Source organism: Orcinus orca, chromosome 1 (genome assembly GCF_937001465.1).
Source record: "Orcinus orca chromosome 1, mOrcOrc1.1, whole genome shotgun sequence".
NCBI lineage: Eukaryota > Metazoa > Chordata > Mammalia > Artiodactyla > Delphinidae > Orcinus > Orcinus orca.
Window position 1 is genome coordinate 131,669,814 of NC_064559.1, and position 16,184 is coordinate 131,685,997.

General features: G+C 37.1%; 1 protein-coding gene across 3 annotated transcripts in view; it reads left to right on the plus strand.

Moving 5' to 3' along the window:
• Positions 1–16,184, plus strand: part of GLMN (glomulin, FKBP associated protein) — a 42,620-nt gene that overhangs the window by 15,177 nt on the left and 11,259 nt on the right. For all 3 annotated transcript variants that reach the window (XR_004484629.2, XM_004263023.4, XM_049714401.1), the window contains exons 8-16: positions 2,222–2,409; positions 4,452–4,505; positions 5,936–5,966; positions 6,072–6,161; positions 7,295–7,336; positions 7,429–7,502; positions 8,943–9,027; positions 11,868–11,974; positions 12,764–12,827. Coding sequence is in view for 2 of the 3 variants with exons in the window: in XM_004263023.4 (XP_004263071.1) it covers positions 2,222–2,409; positions 4,452–4,505; positions 5,936–5,966; positions 6,072–6,161; positions 7,295–7,336; positions 7,429–7,502; positions 8,943–9,027; positions 11,868–11,974; positions 12,764–12,827 (735 nt within the window). In the remaining variant the exon portion in view is untranslated. The remainder of the gene's footprint in view (positions 1–2,221; positions 2,410–4,451; positions 4,506–5,935; positions 5,967–6,071; positions 6,162–7,294; positions 7,337–7,428; positions 7,503–8,942; positions 9,028–11,867; positions 11,975–12,763; positions 12,828–16,184) is intronic.

The window sequence follows — 16,184 nt, forward strand, 5'->3', positions numbered from 1 at the left end:
AGCCTCTACCCATACCACCCTTTCCTACTGCTGCCTTCCTCGCTGTGCAATGTAAGAGGTGTGAGAGTATGAGCAGCTCCCACCAGAAACCAGTCAGGTTTAATGAGAGCAGTGAGATAGAGTCAGCATCCTATGAAGAGGTTGAGGGTATAGGGAAGAGGTTCTAAGGTCTCAGTCAGTGGAAGGCACATTACAAGTAAAGCCAACAGTGAGGAAGCACAAAGCAGTTAAGAAATAGAAGTGAAATCAGGGTAGGAAGTGAAGTGAGGAGGTGCCTTCTGTTCTATGCTGAAGAAGTATAGGTAAATGTGGCATGCCTCAGCCATCCCTCTGGCACAAGTTGTTTTGGTATAGAACTGCTTGAATGTCCCAGGGGCAGCAGCATAGGAACATTTCATGAAAGGGCAAAGACTGCCTTGAGAAATTGTAGAGGCGCAGGTATGTTGGGTCTGAGCAAGGCTGCTGGATGGTGTGTGGATAGATAGTGAAGACCCTATTTGGACACAGATGGACCCCAAATATCTACAGCAGCACTGTAGGATCTGGTTACATATAATGATTTTTTAAAAGGCTAATAACCTTCCTCTGGAAAAAAAAACCCAAAACACATCTAGCATTGGCTGAATGAAGAAATGGAGCTTCTTGATTAAGAGGACATTTGGAATCTGAATACAATAAATTTTTGTTTTATGGATATAACAAGAATGCAAGGCTTCGAAAATCAGTATTTATTTAGCATCTGGTGGCTGAATAGCAGTCTCTTGTGACTGAGGATTATTTTCCATGGTTGATTTTTGTGGTCTGAAATGACTAATGGAGCCATCTGGAGTAGGCAGGTTTAAACTCCCTGAAGACCAGAAAAGTGTTATTTGGCTTTCTAATTCTCTACAGTGGCAGGCCCAGTGCCTGGCACTCAAGTATTTATTGAATAAATGAGTGAATATGTGGAAGGTCAGCTTTAGCTCAGCTGTTTCCGTCATTCCCTTGACTTCTATATAGTAGTTTGTTGTGACCTTAACTTTCTTAAACTTTTTTGTGGAGCTTCTCAATAAATACTGACATACGTATTATGTCGTTTTCTAGATAAGGAAACTGAAGCTTTAAAGAGGTTAGGTAACTAAACCAGTATCTAACAGCTAATAGGTGGTAGAGCCAAAACTCAGATTAATTTCATTGGATACTGAAGGTCAGGTGCTTTCCAGCACACTAGAATTGGAAATGGTATAAGAGGCATAGGAGTGACCTTGTATTTCTTAAGGCTCTCTTTTTCTCTTTCCTTCCCCCCTTAAAACAAATGAACAAACATAAAACTGTAGTCAGTTAACTCAGGCAGGGATGCTTCTCTTTCTCCTACAAGAGCCCATATGACCTGAGGTATCAGTACTGTTTCCTCTGTCTCTTCAGCCACTGGCCAGTGTTCCTCCTGCCCATTCCGTATCCAGGCAAACAGTGGTCAGTAGAGCATTCCTAGAATATTCTTCATTTGAGTAGTTTACTGTCATTTCATGATACTTGTATGTCTCACATTTTTAGATTGTTCTCAAATATCTCTGAAGCATTTTTTAAATTGTGACAAAATATATATAAAATTTACCATTTTAACCATTAACCGTATAGTTCAGTGGCATTAAGTACATTTACATTGTTGTGTAACGATCACCACCATCCATCTCCAGAACTTTTTCATCTTCCCACCCACTTAGTTCCTTCAGGTTGTTGGCAAAAACTTATCTTCTTGAACCTGTAGGATTGAGGTCCCCATTTTCTTGCTGGCCAGGGAACACTTTCAGTTTCTAGAAGCTGCCTGTGGTTCCTTGACAGACAGCCCTCTTCATAGGCCCCCTCATAACTCGGCAGATTAGTTCTTTAAAGCCAGCAAGGGTGAGTTTCTGACTCTTAAGGAGGGCCTGGATCCTGTTTAAAAACGTTCTTCCTGTTAAGTCGGGCCCATGGAGAATAGTGTCTCTTCTCAACTCAAATCAGCTGACTTGGGACTTTAATTACATCTGCAAAAATCCCTTCACTTTTGTCATATAACATAATCTAATCATAGGGGTGGCATCTTGCCATATTCTGTTGGTTAGAAGCAAGTCTCACAGGTCCCATCCACACTCAAGAGGAGGGGATTTTATAGGATGGGGATTTTATAGGATGTGAATATGGGGTGAGAGAGGGCACAGTAGAGTGTCTGCTATAGCTTCCTTTTTTATCCATTTCACAGGGATTTTTATCAGCAATTGGACACCCTTTCCTCAAAATGATTTTTAATCATGGAAGGAAAAAGAAGACTTGGGATTATCTTGAATTTGAGGAAGAAGAAGACAAACAGTTATCAGACTCTATGGCTTCTCTGGCATATCTAGTATTTGTACAGGGCATCAGTATTGATCAGCTTCCAATGGTATTAAGGTAGGAGTTATTGTTTATTTATATATTCTGAAAGGAATAGCATCAAACTCATTTATCTAATGTCCAATATGTGTTTATTAATGTACTAGTACATTTTCAATGAAGTATAAACAAAACCTGTTTTTATGCTAAATATTACTGTGTATAATCCCTTAAAGCCAGTAGTCATCAAGTAGTGAAAGTGGTTGGGTGGGTAGGTGTTGAAATAGACTTAAGGAATGATTGGGACAAGAGTCACAAAGTGTTAAACTGAGCTTGGTTTTGAAGCTGTTAGGCCACTTACCAATAGGGTGGTCTAAATTGCCATCATCTTTTCACTGGATTATTAATGTAATCCTGAGTGGATATTTATATATCTACCCTCAATCCCTTTTAATCCAATTTATTCTCAACACATAGAAAGTGAAGCTTTTAAGAGTCGTCCCTAATGAAAACCCTTCAGTGGCTTCCTAAATGGCTCTAAGAATAAAGTCTTAAATGCCTTCCCATGAGACAAGCTTATGCATGATCTGGTCCTTGCTTTATTGTCCTGATTCATCTCCTACCACCTTTCCTCTTGTTTACTGTGCTCCAGTAACACAGATCTTCTGGTTTCTTGTTCACATGTGTCATGAACCTTCCTGCTATAAGATCTTTGTACACGCTTAGAACCATCTTTATCCTAAATATAGCTTTCTGAGGAAAGCCTTCTTTACCACCCAATTTAGGCTGAATCTTCCTGTTACAATGACCTTGACCTTGTGTTTCATTTCCCATAAAGTTTTTAAACTAAATTTTTAATCAAAACTTTAAAAAAAATACATATTTCTATAATGTAACACCTTTTAGACTTTAAGGTCCATGATAATAAAGATTGTGTATTTGTGTTGCAGGCCTTGGGTGTATTTGTGTAATTTGTATATTTAGGTATGAATATACCTGGGAGTATATTTGTATGTAAATATAGCAATAATAGCTACCACTTGCATGTTTACCACGTATTAAACACTATAACAGCTTTGTATACATTATCTAATCTTTATAATAACCCTTTTAAATAGAGCACTATCTCATTTTACAGATGAAAATAACTAGCTTAGACAAGTTACGATACATACCACCCAGGATCATACAACTAGTTAGTAGGATAGGTGGAATTTAAACATAGTTCTGTCTGACCCCAGAGCATATACCCTTAATCACACTCGACCACCAAAATGACTTAGGTATGTATATTAGTGTGCTAGAGCTGCCATAACAAAGTACCACACACTGTGGATAGCTTAAAATAACAGAAATTTATTATCTTATCATTCTAGAGGTTAGAAGTCTGAGGTCAAGGTGTGGTCAGGATTGGTTCCTTCTGAGGGCTGTGCAGGAGAATCTGTTCCATGCTTCTTGCCTAGCTTCTGGTGGTTTACTGGCAGTCCTTGATGTTCTTTGGCTTGTAGATGCATCACTCCAGTCTCTGCCTTCATGTTCATATAGAATTCTCCCTGTGTGCTTGTCTCTGTCCACATTTCCCTTTTTTATAAGGATACCAGTCATACTGGATTAAGACTCATATTAATGACCTCAGTTTATCTTGATTACCTCTGTAAAGATCCTGTCCCTAGGGTGGGGGGGGTTCCTGCTCTGTCCCTGCCCATCACTACCCCAACTTTTTAAGAAAGAGAGACTTTTTCTCCATATAAGGTCATATGTTGAGATACTGGCAGTTAGGACTCCAGCATATCTTTTTTTTTTTTTTTTTTGGCGGTACGCGGGCCTCTCACTGCCGTGGCCTCTCCCATTGCGGAGCACAGGCTCCAGACGCACAGGCTCAGCGGCCATGGCTCACGGGCCCAGCCGCTCCGCGTCATGCGGGATCTTCCCGAACCTGGGCACGAACCCGTGTCCCCTGCATCGGCAGGCAGACTCTCAACCGCTGCGCCACCAGGGAAGCCCCAGCTTATCTTTTTTGAGGGGACACAATTCAACCCATAACAGTATTTATGTATGTAAAACTAAAAGTGCGTGTGTATGTGTGTGTGTTTATATATACATTTTTTTTTCTATTTTAGCCCATCATACCTTTTGCAGTTTAATATGGGGCATATTGAAGTCCTTTTACAAAGGTAAGATCATTTAGATGGCATCTTAGAATTAAATAGTAATGTTAAAATAGTCCTTGTCAAGATCAGGGGAGACTACTTTCTCTTTGCCAGACCCTAGTTAATTAATTGATTATTTTATAAAATAGTGAAGCAGATATTCACAGCAGAGATAGAAATGAACCAAGGAGGTTTTTACAACAAAACCTCTTATTTTAAACTAAAGATAATTTTTAAATATTGTCTTCTAAGGAGGTTTCCAGTCATCTGCTTCTAAGGTTTCTTTGCTTATTTCAGAAGTTGATAAATTAAACCACCTCTATCCCACTGCAGCCTTGTCCGATCTAAGGAGGGGTGGTCAATAAAAGAAATTCATCCTTGGTTTTGCTTCATGGACACAATCTGTGAACTGCATCAAAAGGAAGGAAGTGTCTTAACTCCATCTTTTATAACTTAGATTATTGATAGTGATATCATTCAATAGCTTTTCTCATTTGAGGCACTAATAAGAAGGAAGACTTCCCCTTTTTAAAAAAAATTACCAAGTAACAGGTATGCATAGTTTTCCCAGACAGATATTTAAGAATTTTGCCAAACTCTATATGCTTTGTTTTCTTTTTCTGTAACATGTTTAAATTATCTCTTGAGATCAGTCAGGGCCTTATCCTCTAGGAATACTGGTGACAGTTTATTAATCCCATCTCTTCCCAGGTGAAGGAAGATTAGTAACATGGCAAATGTCCAAAGCCTCAGCCTACAAGGCAGGAATTTCCAAGGGTCTCCTGGCACAAGTAGTTATTAACTCTGTAAATTTACTGTATTATGTATGTCTTAATGATTTTACATTTTTATTTAGCTTCTGTTATATTCATAAAATGAGAATATGTATTGATTTCAATCTTAAGTTCTATAGTCTTAAGATTTCCAAACTGTTTAGTCATTGAGCCAAAAAACATAACATTTTTAATTCCTTGTATGGTTAGAATAAGAACCTGGAGCCTGAGATAATATTTATTGCCACAGATCTTAAATATTTAGTTAACAGTGATTGTAAAACTTAATAATCACAAATGGAAAGCATTTATATATATATATATATACATACATATATATATATAAAGAGAAGATCTTACCGATTAATCAATTAGAATACTTAGTATTATATCAGGTATAACTGATTTCTTAGCAGTTACTGTTGAAGATCTACTGATCTGATACCAGGAAATAAGCCCTGAATGGGCTGCTTTTGGTTAGATTTGGATATCAGTAGCCAAATCAAAAGACAGATCAAAGGTGGGTTAAGAATTTTGACTAGGTTCTTCAATAGAATTTCTCCTTAATATGTATTTTTTAAGTATTTAAATTTCAATTTTTGCTTTATTTTTCCTAAAATGAAGAATAATTCTGAAGCAATTTAGAAAACCATGTTGATAAATTTTAATATTCTCTTCCAGAACAGAGGAGTCTGTTTTCTCCAAAGGATTGGTAAGATTTGTTTGCACCCATTATAATTTAAATACATAGTCATGTTAACAAATACAGCTGTTGACTTTACCATATATGTATCTCTGCGTATATTTTCATCTGTAGTATCTGTTGGAGAATGGTTTATTGAGAATAGAGGACAACAGTCTACTTCACCAGTACTTAGAAATCAAGAGTTTTCTTACTGTACCTCAGGTAAGTAAAATATGTATTCTAATCTCGAAATAAGCCCCTTTCCTATTCTGAACTTAAGTAAAGGTCTTTTCAGACTCCTCTCACTTTCTTCTCCATATCCTTTGAAAACTCTAGTGCCTTGCCGTCCAATAGAACTTTTGGTGATAGTAAAATTGTCCTATTATCTGTGCCATACAGTTTGAAAGCCACTAGCCACATTGAACACTTGAGATGTTCACTTGAAATGTGGAACTGAATTCTAAATTTTATTTAATTTAAATTAATTTAAACTTAAATAGCTGTATGTGGCTAGTGACTACTATAGTTGACAGCATAGCATCTAGTGGAAAAATATAACTTGTGTCCTCAACACTTTGGTTCTGTAGAAACCCTGGAAAATGAAGGTCCTTTACTTTTTTTTTTTTTTGCGTTACGCGGGCCTCTCACTGTTGTGGACTCTCCCGCCGCGGAGCACAGGCTCCGGACACGCAGGCTCAGCGGCCATGGCTCACGGGCCCAGCCGCTCCGCGGCACGTGGGATCCTCCCAGACCGGGGCACGAACCTGCGTCCCCTGCATCGGCAGGCGGACTCTCAACCACTGCGCCACCAGGGAAGCCCTCCTTTACTTTTATCATAACTCAAGTCCTCAGAACTCCATCAAGGCGTGTATAACTCATTACTACAAAGACATTTTTTTTTCCCTCCTGTGATTTATTTTGCCTGTTTATTAGTTATACTGTTTGTTAGTTATCATAGCCAAGTAGGTCTTACCGTAGATGTCAATGTAGAAAATTGTTTTTCCACTATTTAAATAGAAAAATATGGCTTTTGTTAGTATAATAAGCCTGATTATTTTAAATTAATGGATTATATTTCTGTATGTTCGGTTTCATTTTTTTTGCCACTCTAGACATAATTGAAAATTACTTCTAACGATATACTTTGTAACACCCACTCAATAGCACTTACAAAATGGATTGTACTAAGCTCCCTGTAGACAAAACAGTAGAATGAAAGGCTCAGGGAAAAATTTACTTCATCTTTAAATCTCTTGCCCTCATTTCTCTGAATTTTTAGTGTCCATTGATAATATAGTTGTTTCTTTGTAGTCAATATAATCTAACGTTTGAATTAAAATTTTTTTAATTTCCAGGGCTTAGTCAAAGTAATGACACTCTGCCCCACTGAGACACTGGTATGTAAATGTCTGGAACTAAATGAGTTACAGTGAGAAATTTTAATAAATAATCTTTAGTTTATATAACAATATTATTTGTTCCATTTTAGAGGAAAAAGGGTTTAGCTATGCTTCAGCTGTATATTAACAAGTTGGATCCACAAGGCAAATATACTTTATTTAGGTATGTATCAATGGTTAATTGCGAAATGTGTGGTTGATTAAAAACCAAATTAATGCCATTAATTATTCTAGGTTACTGTATTTCGGTATGTTTTACATGTAATTCTTCTCTACTTGGAAGCCATATCATAATAAATTCTCTTCTCTGTGATAGGTAGTGAAGGGTTAATCAAAAATTATGGATACATATATATATATTACATGAATAATAGTATATATTTCAGTTTAATTGAAATACTCTAAAATTAAAATAGACTTAGAAGATTAAACTGAGATTGGTGGGGCTCCGGCTAGAGCTTTACATATGTCAATAATGTCCATTATTCACAGTTGAAATTAATGGCTCTGGAGTTATAACTTTTTTTTTTTTTGGCGGTACGCGGGCCTCTCTCTGCTGTGGCCTCTCCCGCTGCGGAGCACAGGCTCCAGACGTGCAGGCTCAGTGGCCATGGCTCATGGGCCCAGCCGCTCCACGGCATGTGGGATCCTCCTGGACCGGGGCAGGAACCCGTGTCCCCTGCCTCAGCAGGCGGACCCTCAACCACTGCGCCACCAGGGAAGCCCTGGAGTTATAACTTTTGACAGGCTATATACACTTTAACAGTGGAGCTTATTAATAGTACTGTTTGAGGAGGAAAAGATTCTAGCAACTCTCTGAGTTGAAGATCAGCAAACTTTTTTAAAGGACCATAAGTAAGTATAGTCTTTGTGGGCCACACGGTCTCTGTTGCAGCTGCTCAACTTTGTAGTGGGGGTAAGTGTGTTCCAATAAAACAAAACAGGTAGTAGGCTGGATTTGGCCTGCAGACCTTAGTTTGTTGATACCTAGGTAATAAAAATGAGTTAAAACCAAATTGGGGCAATGTCAGAGTGCTAAGGAGTGTTCTTTGGGATTGGCCAATACTAGCACTCTTGATTTTATCTTTTTTTCATTTCTATTGATAGAGTCATAGCAGGTTTATGAAACCTCAGTTTGATGCTTATGTCTTCTACCAGCTTCCTATTCTGATCTACCTGTATTCCTACCCCAAAATCTCCCCCTTCTTCTTAAGCTCATTACTGAGTTTCCTTTCTTTGCAATTAAGTTAGTCTAACCAGACTAGTCTAACAGGGAATAATTTGGGGAGTTTTTAGGCTATTACACTAGTGACCATCCTTGCCATGTTAAATCACTGCAACTATATGCATAAAAAGATTCAAATTTGGTTTAATAGAAATTCCGTGTCGGAAAGACCCAGTTAAAATAGAATTTGCCAGTTAATGAGGGCAGAAATCATAATAGGGGACTTTGTAATTGGTTGATCACCTTGCTAATTGTATGCACTGGTTTTTGTGTTCCTAGAAATAGCACATACCCCATTTGAATTTGTAAAACTTTCATTATCATTTAATTATAATGCAGCCTAGATAATTTCAAATGTATTGTAATTTTGCTTTAAAGGTGCTTATTGAATACAAGTAATCACTCAGGTGTGGAGGCCTTTATTATTCAAAATATCAAAAATCAAATTGACATGTCATTAAAGGTAAGAGCATAACTAAGGTGTCATTTATCAATTTATTTTGTAGGATATATTTATTCATTTGTGGAATTTATTAATGTAGAATTTTGCTCTGTGGACCTTTTATATCTCTAGTATTAGGGTACAGGCATACCTCAGAGATAGTGCGGGTTTAGTTCCAGACCACCATCATAAAGCAAAAATCTCAGTAAAGCAAGGCACACAAATTTTTTGGTTTCCCCAGTGCATATCAAACTTAATTACACTATATTTTAGTCTGTTAAGTGCAATATTATATCTATAAAAAACAATGTACATACCTTAATTTTAAAATACTTTATTCCTATAAAATGCTAACCATCATCTGAGCTTTCAGTGACTTGTAATCTTTTTGCTGGTGGAGGGTCTTGCCTCAATGTTGATGGCAGCTGACTGATCAAGGCGGTGGTTGCTGAAGGTTGGGGTGTCTGAGGCAATTTCTTAACATAAGACAACAATGAAGATTGCCACACAGATTGACTCTTCCTTTCATGAATGATTTCTGTGTGACAATGTGGTTTGACAGCATTTTACCTACAGTAGAACTTCTTTGAAAATTAGAGTCAATCCTCTCAAACTCTGCCACCGCTGTATCAACTAAGTTTATGTAATATTCTAAATCCTTTGTTGTTATTTCAACAGTCTTCATAGCATCTTCACCAGGAGTCCATTCCGTGTCAAGAAACAATTTTCTTTGCCCACCCATGAGAAGCAACTCTTCATCCGTTCAGATTTTATCATTGAGATTGCAGCAATTCAGTCACATCTTCAGGCTCCACTTCTAATTCTAGTTCTCTTGCTATTTCCACCACATTTGTAGTTACTTCCTCCACTGAAGTCTTGAACTCTTCCTAGTCATCTTTGAGGGTTGGAATCAACTTCTTCCAAACTCCTGTGAAGGTTGATATTTTGACCTTTTCCCCATGAATCAGGAATGATTCCGGAAGGTTTTCAATTTGCTCTGTGCAGATCCATCAGAAGAATCACTGTCTATGGCAGCTATAGCTTTATGAAATGTATTTCTTAAAGAATAAGACTTTAAAGTTGAAATTGAAATTACTCCTTTTTCCATGGGCTGCAGAATGGATACTGTGTTAGCAGGCGTGGAGACAACATTAATCTCATTTTACATCTCCATTAGAGCTTTTGGGGGATGAGGTACATTGTCAGTGAGCAGTAATATTTTGAAAGTAGTCTTTTTTTCTGAGCAGTAGGTCTCAACAGTAGGGTTAAGATATTCAGTAAACCATGTTACAAACATACGCGCTGTCATCAAGGTTTTGTTGTTCCATTTATATAGCACAGGCAGAGTAGATTTGGCATGATTCTTACAGGCCCTAGAATTTTTGGAATGGTAAAGTTTAAGCATTGGCTTCAACTTCAAGCCACCAGCTGTATTACTCTGAGAGTCAGCCTGTCCTTTGAAGCTTTGAAGTCAGGAATTTTCTCCTTTAGCTGTGAAAGCCTAGATGGCATCTTGTTTCAGTGTAAGACTGTTTTCATATACATTGAAAGTCTTTTGGTTCGTATAGCTACCTTCATTAATTACCTTAGCTGGATTTTCTGGATAACTCACTGCAGCTTCTATGTCAGCACTTGCTGCTTCACCTTGCACTTTTATGTTCTGGAGATGGCTGCTTTCCTTAAATCTCAAGAACCAACCTCTGCTAGCTTCAAGCATTTCTTCTGCAGCTTTCTCACCTCTCTTAGCCTTCATAAAATTGAAGAGTTAGGACCTTGCTCTGGATTACGTTTTGGCTTAATAGACTGTTGTGGCTGGTTTGATCTTCTATCCAGACCACTAAAACTGTCTCCATATCAGCAATAAGGCTGTTTCACTTTCTTATCATTCATGTGTTCACTGGAGCAGCACTTTTAATTTCCTTCAAGAACTTTTCCTTTGCCTTCACAGCTTGGCTTAACTGTTTGGCACAAGAGGCCTATCTCGGCCTTCGACATGCTTCCTCACTAAGCTTAATCATTTCTAGCTTTTGATAAATGAGACATATATGACTCTTCCTTTCACTTGAATACTTTGTAGGGTTATTAATTGGCCTAATTTCAATATTGTTGTGTCTCAGGGAATAGGGAGGCCCGAGGAGAAGGAGAGAGATGGGGGAATGGCCAGTCATTGGAGCAGTTGGAACACACACACAGCACGTTTTGATTAAGTTCATCGTCTTATATGAGCGTGGTTCATGGTGCCCCAAAGGAGTTAACGATTGTAACATCAGAGATCACTGATCACAGATCACTATGACAAATATATATTAATGAAAGTTTGAAAATTTTGAGAATATCAAAATGTGACACAGATGTGAAGTGAGTAAATGCTGTTGGAAAAATGGTGCTGATAGAGTTGCTTGACACAGAGTTGCCATAAATCTTCAATATGTAAAAAATGCAGTAAAGGGAAGTGCAGTAAAATGAGGTATGCCGGTATATTTTTTTCTCCATTTCTTTTTTAAAAACCTGGATTTTGAAATTTGTTAACTATAGATTTAAATTGTATTAATTTTTAAAACTGATAATATGACTTTTTTGTTTTGCTGTATTTTGTGAAATGTTAATGGAAACTGAAGTCTATTTGTGAATACTCAGTAATTCCATATAGAGAACAGAGAAAGAGCACACCAGTGCTTTCAAACTAGCAGAGTTTGTTCTAGGTGTCCAGAAATAGTGAATGAAAGAATGGAAATTAAAGTTAAAAATATATATTTTAAATGTGTAATAGCTTATTTTTGTAGTATCAAGGTATTAGAAAAACACATATATCTAACAACCTATTATTTAAAGCCTTTCTCAATTTTTCTTTTGCTTCTCAGAGAACATATAACAAATGGTTTACAGGACCGCAGCTGATTTCCCTTCTAGATTTGGTACTTTTTCTCCCAGAGGGTGCTGAAACAGATCTACTGCAAAACTCAGATAGGTGAGGTGACCATTACTAAGGTTCATGTAGTAAATTCAGAATAAAATGTGAAACCCCTGCTTTGGGAACCTAAAGGAAAATAAAACGTATTTTTCTGTGATTTTATAATCAGTGGTTAGTTCATCAAATTACATAAAGATTTTCATATATTTAAGTAATTAGATATTATATAAAAACAAAATTAAAAATTCTCCTTTCCAGAACTATGACTAACAGTATGATTTTGTACCTTTGATGTACCTAGCTCATAGAGATTTGGGACTATAGCACTGGTGACTAAACACTAAGAATTTCGTGTATATAACTTATAGAAGGCTTATACATTTGGATTTTATTTCGAGGACATACATCAATTTTTTTCATATACAACATGTAATTTTACTTTCAGTATACTCGAATGAACGTTGAGAAACGGTTGTAAGCATTTTTCAAAGGAATCTTAAAATTCAGGAAACAAAAGATGGTACTCTCGAACATTAAAGATAACAAGTCTCCCTTGGGGGAAAAACGAATAGTAATTTTCACAATTATATTTTGTGAACTTGGAGAACAAAAGTAATACGTTATGTTAAGGGGGTGAGATGTGTGATAAGATATTTTAGCAGTCCATCGCCTCAACCACTTGGCCACCTCGTCATTTGCTGATAAGGTATTTTAAAGGGAGAAGCTTCTAATGGCAAACATAATTGTGGAAATATACCCAAGGTTTTAACTTACCTTTATTCATTGAAATTGTTGATTATATGAAACTGTACTGTATGTAACAAATTATATATTTTTAATTAACAGGATAATGGCTTCATTAAACTTACTGAGGTATTTGGTTATCAAAGATAATGAAAATGACAATCAAGTAAGTGAATTTTTTGAAAAAAACTATTATTCAAATGCATAAGGAGCGTTTTGTATTTTCTTATCAATACCTACTTAAGCCATAATTAATATTTTACCCAGCTGTAAAGCTCCGACAAGTGCCAACAGTTCTTTCAACTTGAAGTTAATTCCCAGGAGCGCTTACCACCCCACATCCAGCCTTCCCTTTTCTTTTCCTGTTGTACCTCTGCTCTCTTGCTATAAACATTGCTTAACCTTGTTAGGTAGATAAGTTGCAGCTCCTAACTTAACTAACCTTTTGAAACTCAACATATATTTGCGTATCTTGTTCATTAACCGCCATCTATTGCTCATGGTTTAAGTCTGAGCTATATAAAATAAAATCATCTGATCATTTGATATCCCCTCATCAGAAATGACAAATTGAAGCATTTTCAGCACTAAATCCATTAACAGCACCTTTTGAATAATGTGTAGGCCGTTGAAATTTTTTAAAATAGTGTACCATTAGAGGTATTCAATAAATAGAAAACTATTTGAGGGAGATTTATCATACAGTAAAATTACATTTGCTTTTTATCTTCTCTTTCTACCTACTCTATTCTTTTTTTTTTTGGCTGCATTTGGTCTTCGTTGCTGCGCTTGGGCTTTCTCTAATTGCAGAGAGTGGGCAGGCGGGCTTCTCTTGTTGTGGAGCACAGGCTGTAGGTGCTCGGGCTTCAGTAGTTGTGGCTCTCGGGCTCTAGAGTGCAGGCTCAGTAGTTGTGGCACATGGGCTTAGTTGCTCCGCGGCATGTGGGATCTTCCTGGACCAGGGTTCAAACCCGTGTCCCCTGCATTGGCAGGCCGATTCTTAACCACTGTGCCACCAGGGAAGTCTCTACCTACTTTATTCTAATAGTTGCTTTTTGTGTATGTGTCATCTTATTAACTGTAACTACCTGGATTACATGCGTGGTTAAACTTTTTAGGAAGTAATAAATGAAATGCAAGTAATTGATTTTTATATAAGAATGCCAGAGGGTTTTTTTTTCTTTTTTAATTTAAGTAAATCATAATTTGGGATCAAAAGTTTATGGAAAAAGTAGTAGTTTCCTTCCCTCAAACATAAAGCCAAGTTGAAAGAATTTTACAGCGATCACTGATGTACCCACCACCAAGATTCTACCGTTAACATTTTACTCTGCTTTTATCACTTATCCATCTCTCCACCCTCTATCCATCCATTAGTCTCTTATTTTTTGATGCATTTCAAGGTAAACTGCAAACATCAGCATACTTTACCGTAAATATTTCAGCATGTATTTCATTAAGAAGAGTTAAATATTTGTCTATAGTTTTTCTTTGAGTTAAGTTTACATAAAATGAAATGCCCAAATTTTAATTGTATATTCACTGAGGTTTAATAAATGCTTAGATCTGTTATCCAAATCCTTACCAAATATAGAACATTATTATCATCACAATCATCACAATCACAAAATATCATCATTATTTTCCTCTCAGTTAATTCTGACGTCATCATTCCACACCCATCCCTAGCCCCTGCCAGTGGCAGCTCTATTCTGGCCAGGTGCTATCATTTATTCTCCCCCCCCCCCACCCAGCGGTACTCAGGCCTCTCACTGTTGTGGCCTCTCCCGTTGCGGAGCATAGGCTCCAAACATGCAGGCTCAGCGGCCATGGCTCACGGGCCCAGCCTCTCTGCGGCATATGGGATCTTCCCGGACTGGGGCACGAACCCATGTCCCCTGCATCGGCAGGCGGACTCTCAACCACTGCGCCACCAGGGAAGCCCTATCATTTATTCTTCACTATGCTATAAGTGCTCTTTAGTTTTTATTTTTCATAGACAGTGTTAGCACAGGAAGGATCTTTAACTTGCACAAGGGCATATACCTAGTAAGTGGCAGAAATAGCTATGACCCCAGGCAGTGACCAGAACCTTTGAATCACAAACTAAATCCTGACTCCTTTTTTGTGATAAAAAGAGAAAGATAACAAGTAAATTCAGTGGCAGTGGAAGCCCTGAGGCTTCAGGAAGATGTCCTTAGAGTATGGTATGAGTTTTTACTTTCATCAGGATGAGGCCATACCTAGAAATGATCTGATTTGCCTGACAGGACGAAAAAGAATCTTTTTGAATCTTTTTGATTAAGAGTGAGCACAGTGTACTACAGGGGCAGCAAACGGGCCTCTGCCTAGAGAGGGAAGGCAAAGCAGTTTTAGCATTGTGCAATGTCTACTATGATATCCACAGATAATGCCTCACATTTATTTGGCTTGAACATTGTACAGTGAAGAAAAGGATACAACCAGCTTATAAGATTGCTTTCTTATTTAATGGTTTTTAAAATTTTTTCTTAGGGATCAAATATTCCATAGTATTGCCATGCAAGTTACTGTAAGAATTATCATACCAAGGAAATTGGCCAAAAAATCAGTCCAAGATGGCAACCTAACATCTTTGAGGCAGCTTATTCATCATGGAAGCATTTCTTCCAAGTGCAGTCACAGTAGGTCATGTACATAAATGAGAGGCAAATCTGTCTGCTGTGGTTAATCAAAAAATAAGAGCCTTCTGAGTTTTAGAAATTGTGAGTAAAGGAGAAACAAAATGATACTCTAGTGATGCTGAATTGTGGGTAGTTTTATTCAAAAGGATTCCTACCAGTACCTATTTTTGAGCAGTTAAGTGTGCTGAGGTGGTAACTAGTCAGATGAAAAGCTGAAAAGCAATCAGAAAGGTGTATAGAAAAATTAAATAAGAACAGGATCATTAAAATAAAAAAAATGATTCATAATTGAATAATAATCCACTTCTTTCCCTGCTATATTGGGTTACTGTCAACTGACTTATTCTTTTCATAAATCATTCCCCTCCTTACCTTACTATTTCATGTCTCTTTGCATAAGTTGAAGGCACTTTCTCCCACACTTCAGTTTGACAGAAGTTCTTGGACCTTGAACCTCCATCTATCTGTACTGATAAAACCAACTTAATTTTTAGACCTAGTGTTCCCTACTATTTGGTAGGTATCTTTAAGTAAGTGTTAATTGTTTAATTATAGTAATTTATTCTGATACATAGGCCATAATAATTTATCCCTCACCTTCTGTCCCATCTGTTCATATCCTTTCCTATCCACCTGCTTACCTATTCTTTTCCTAAATAATTTGTGATTGTAATATGTAGAATGGGAGCAGGGTCAAGGGAAGCAATGGAAGATTGTAAAGGTCAGAAGTATGTATCAGGAATTTTTAAAAATTGAATTATGTAATGTATGCATATATGCTTTTCATTTAGGAAAACACAACAAATATCTGGCATACAAACACATACTTATAGTTCTATATAATCCACATTTTACGTTCT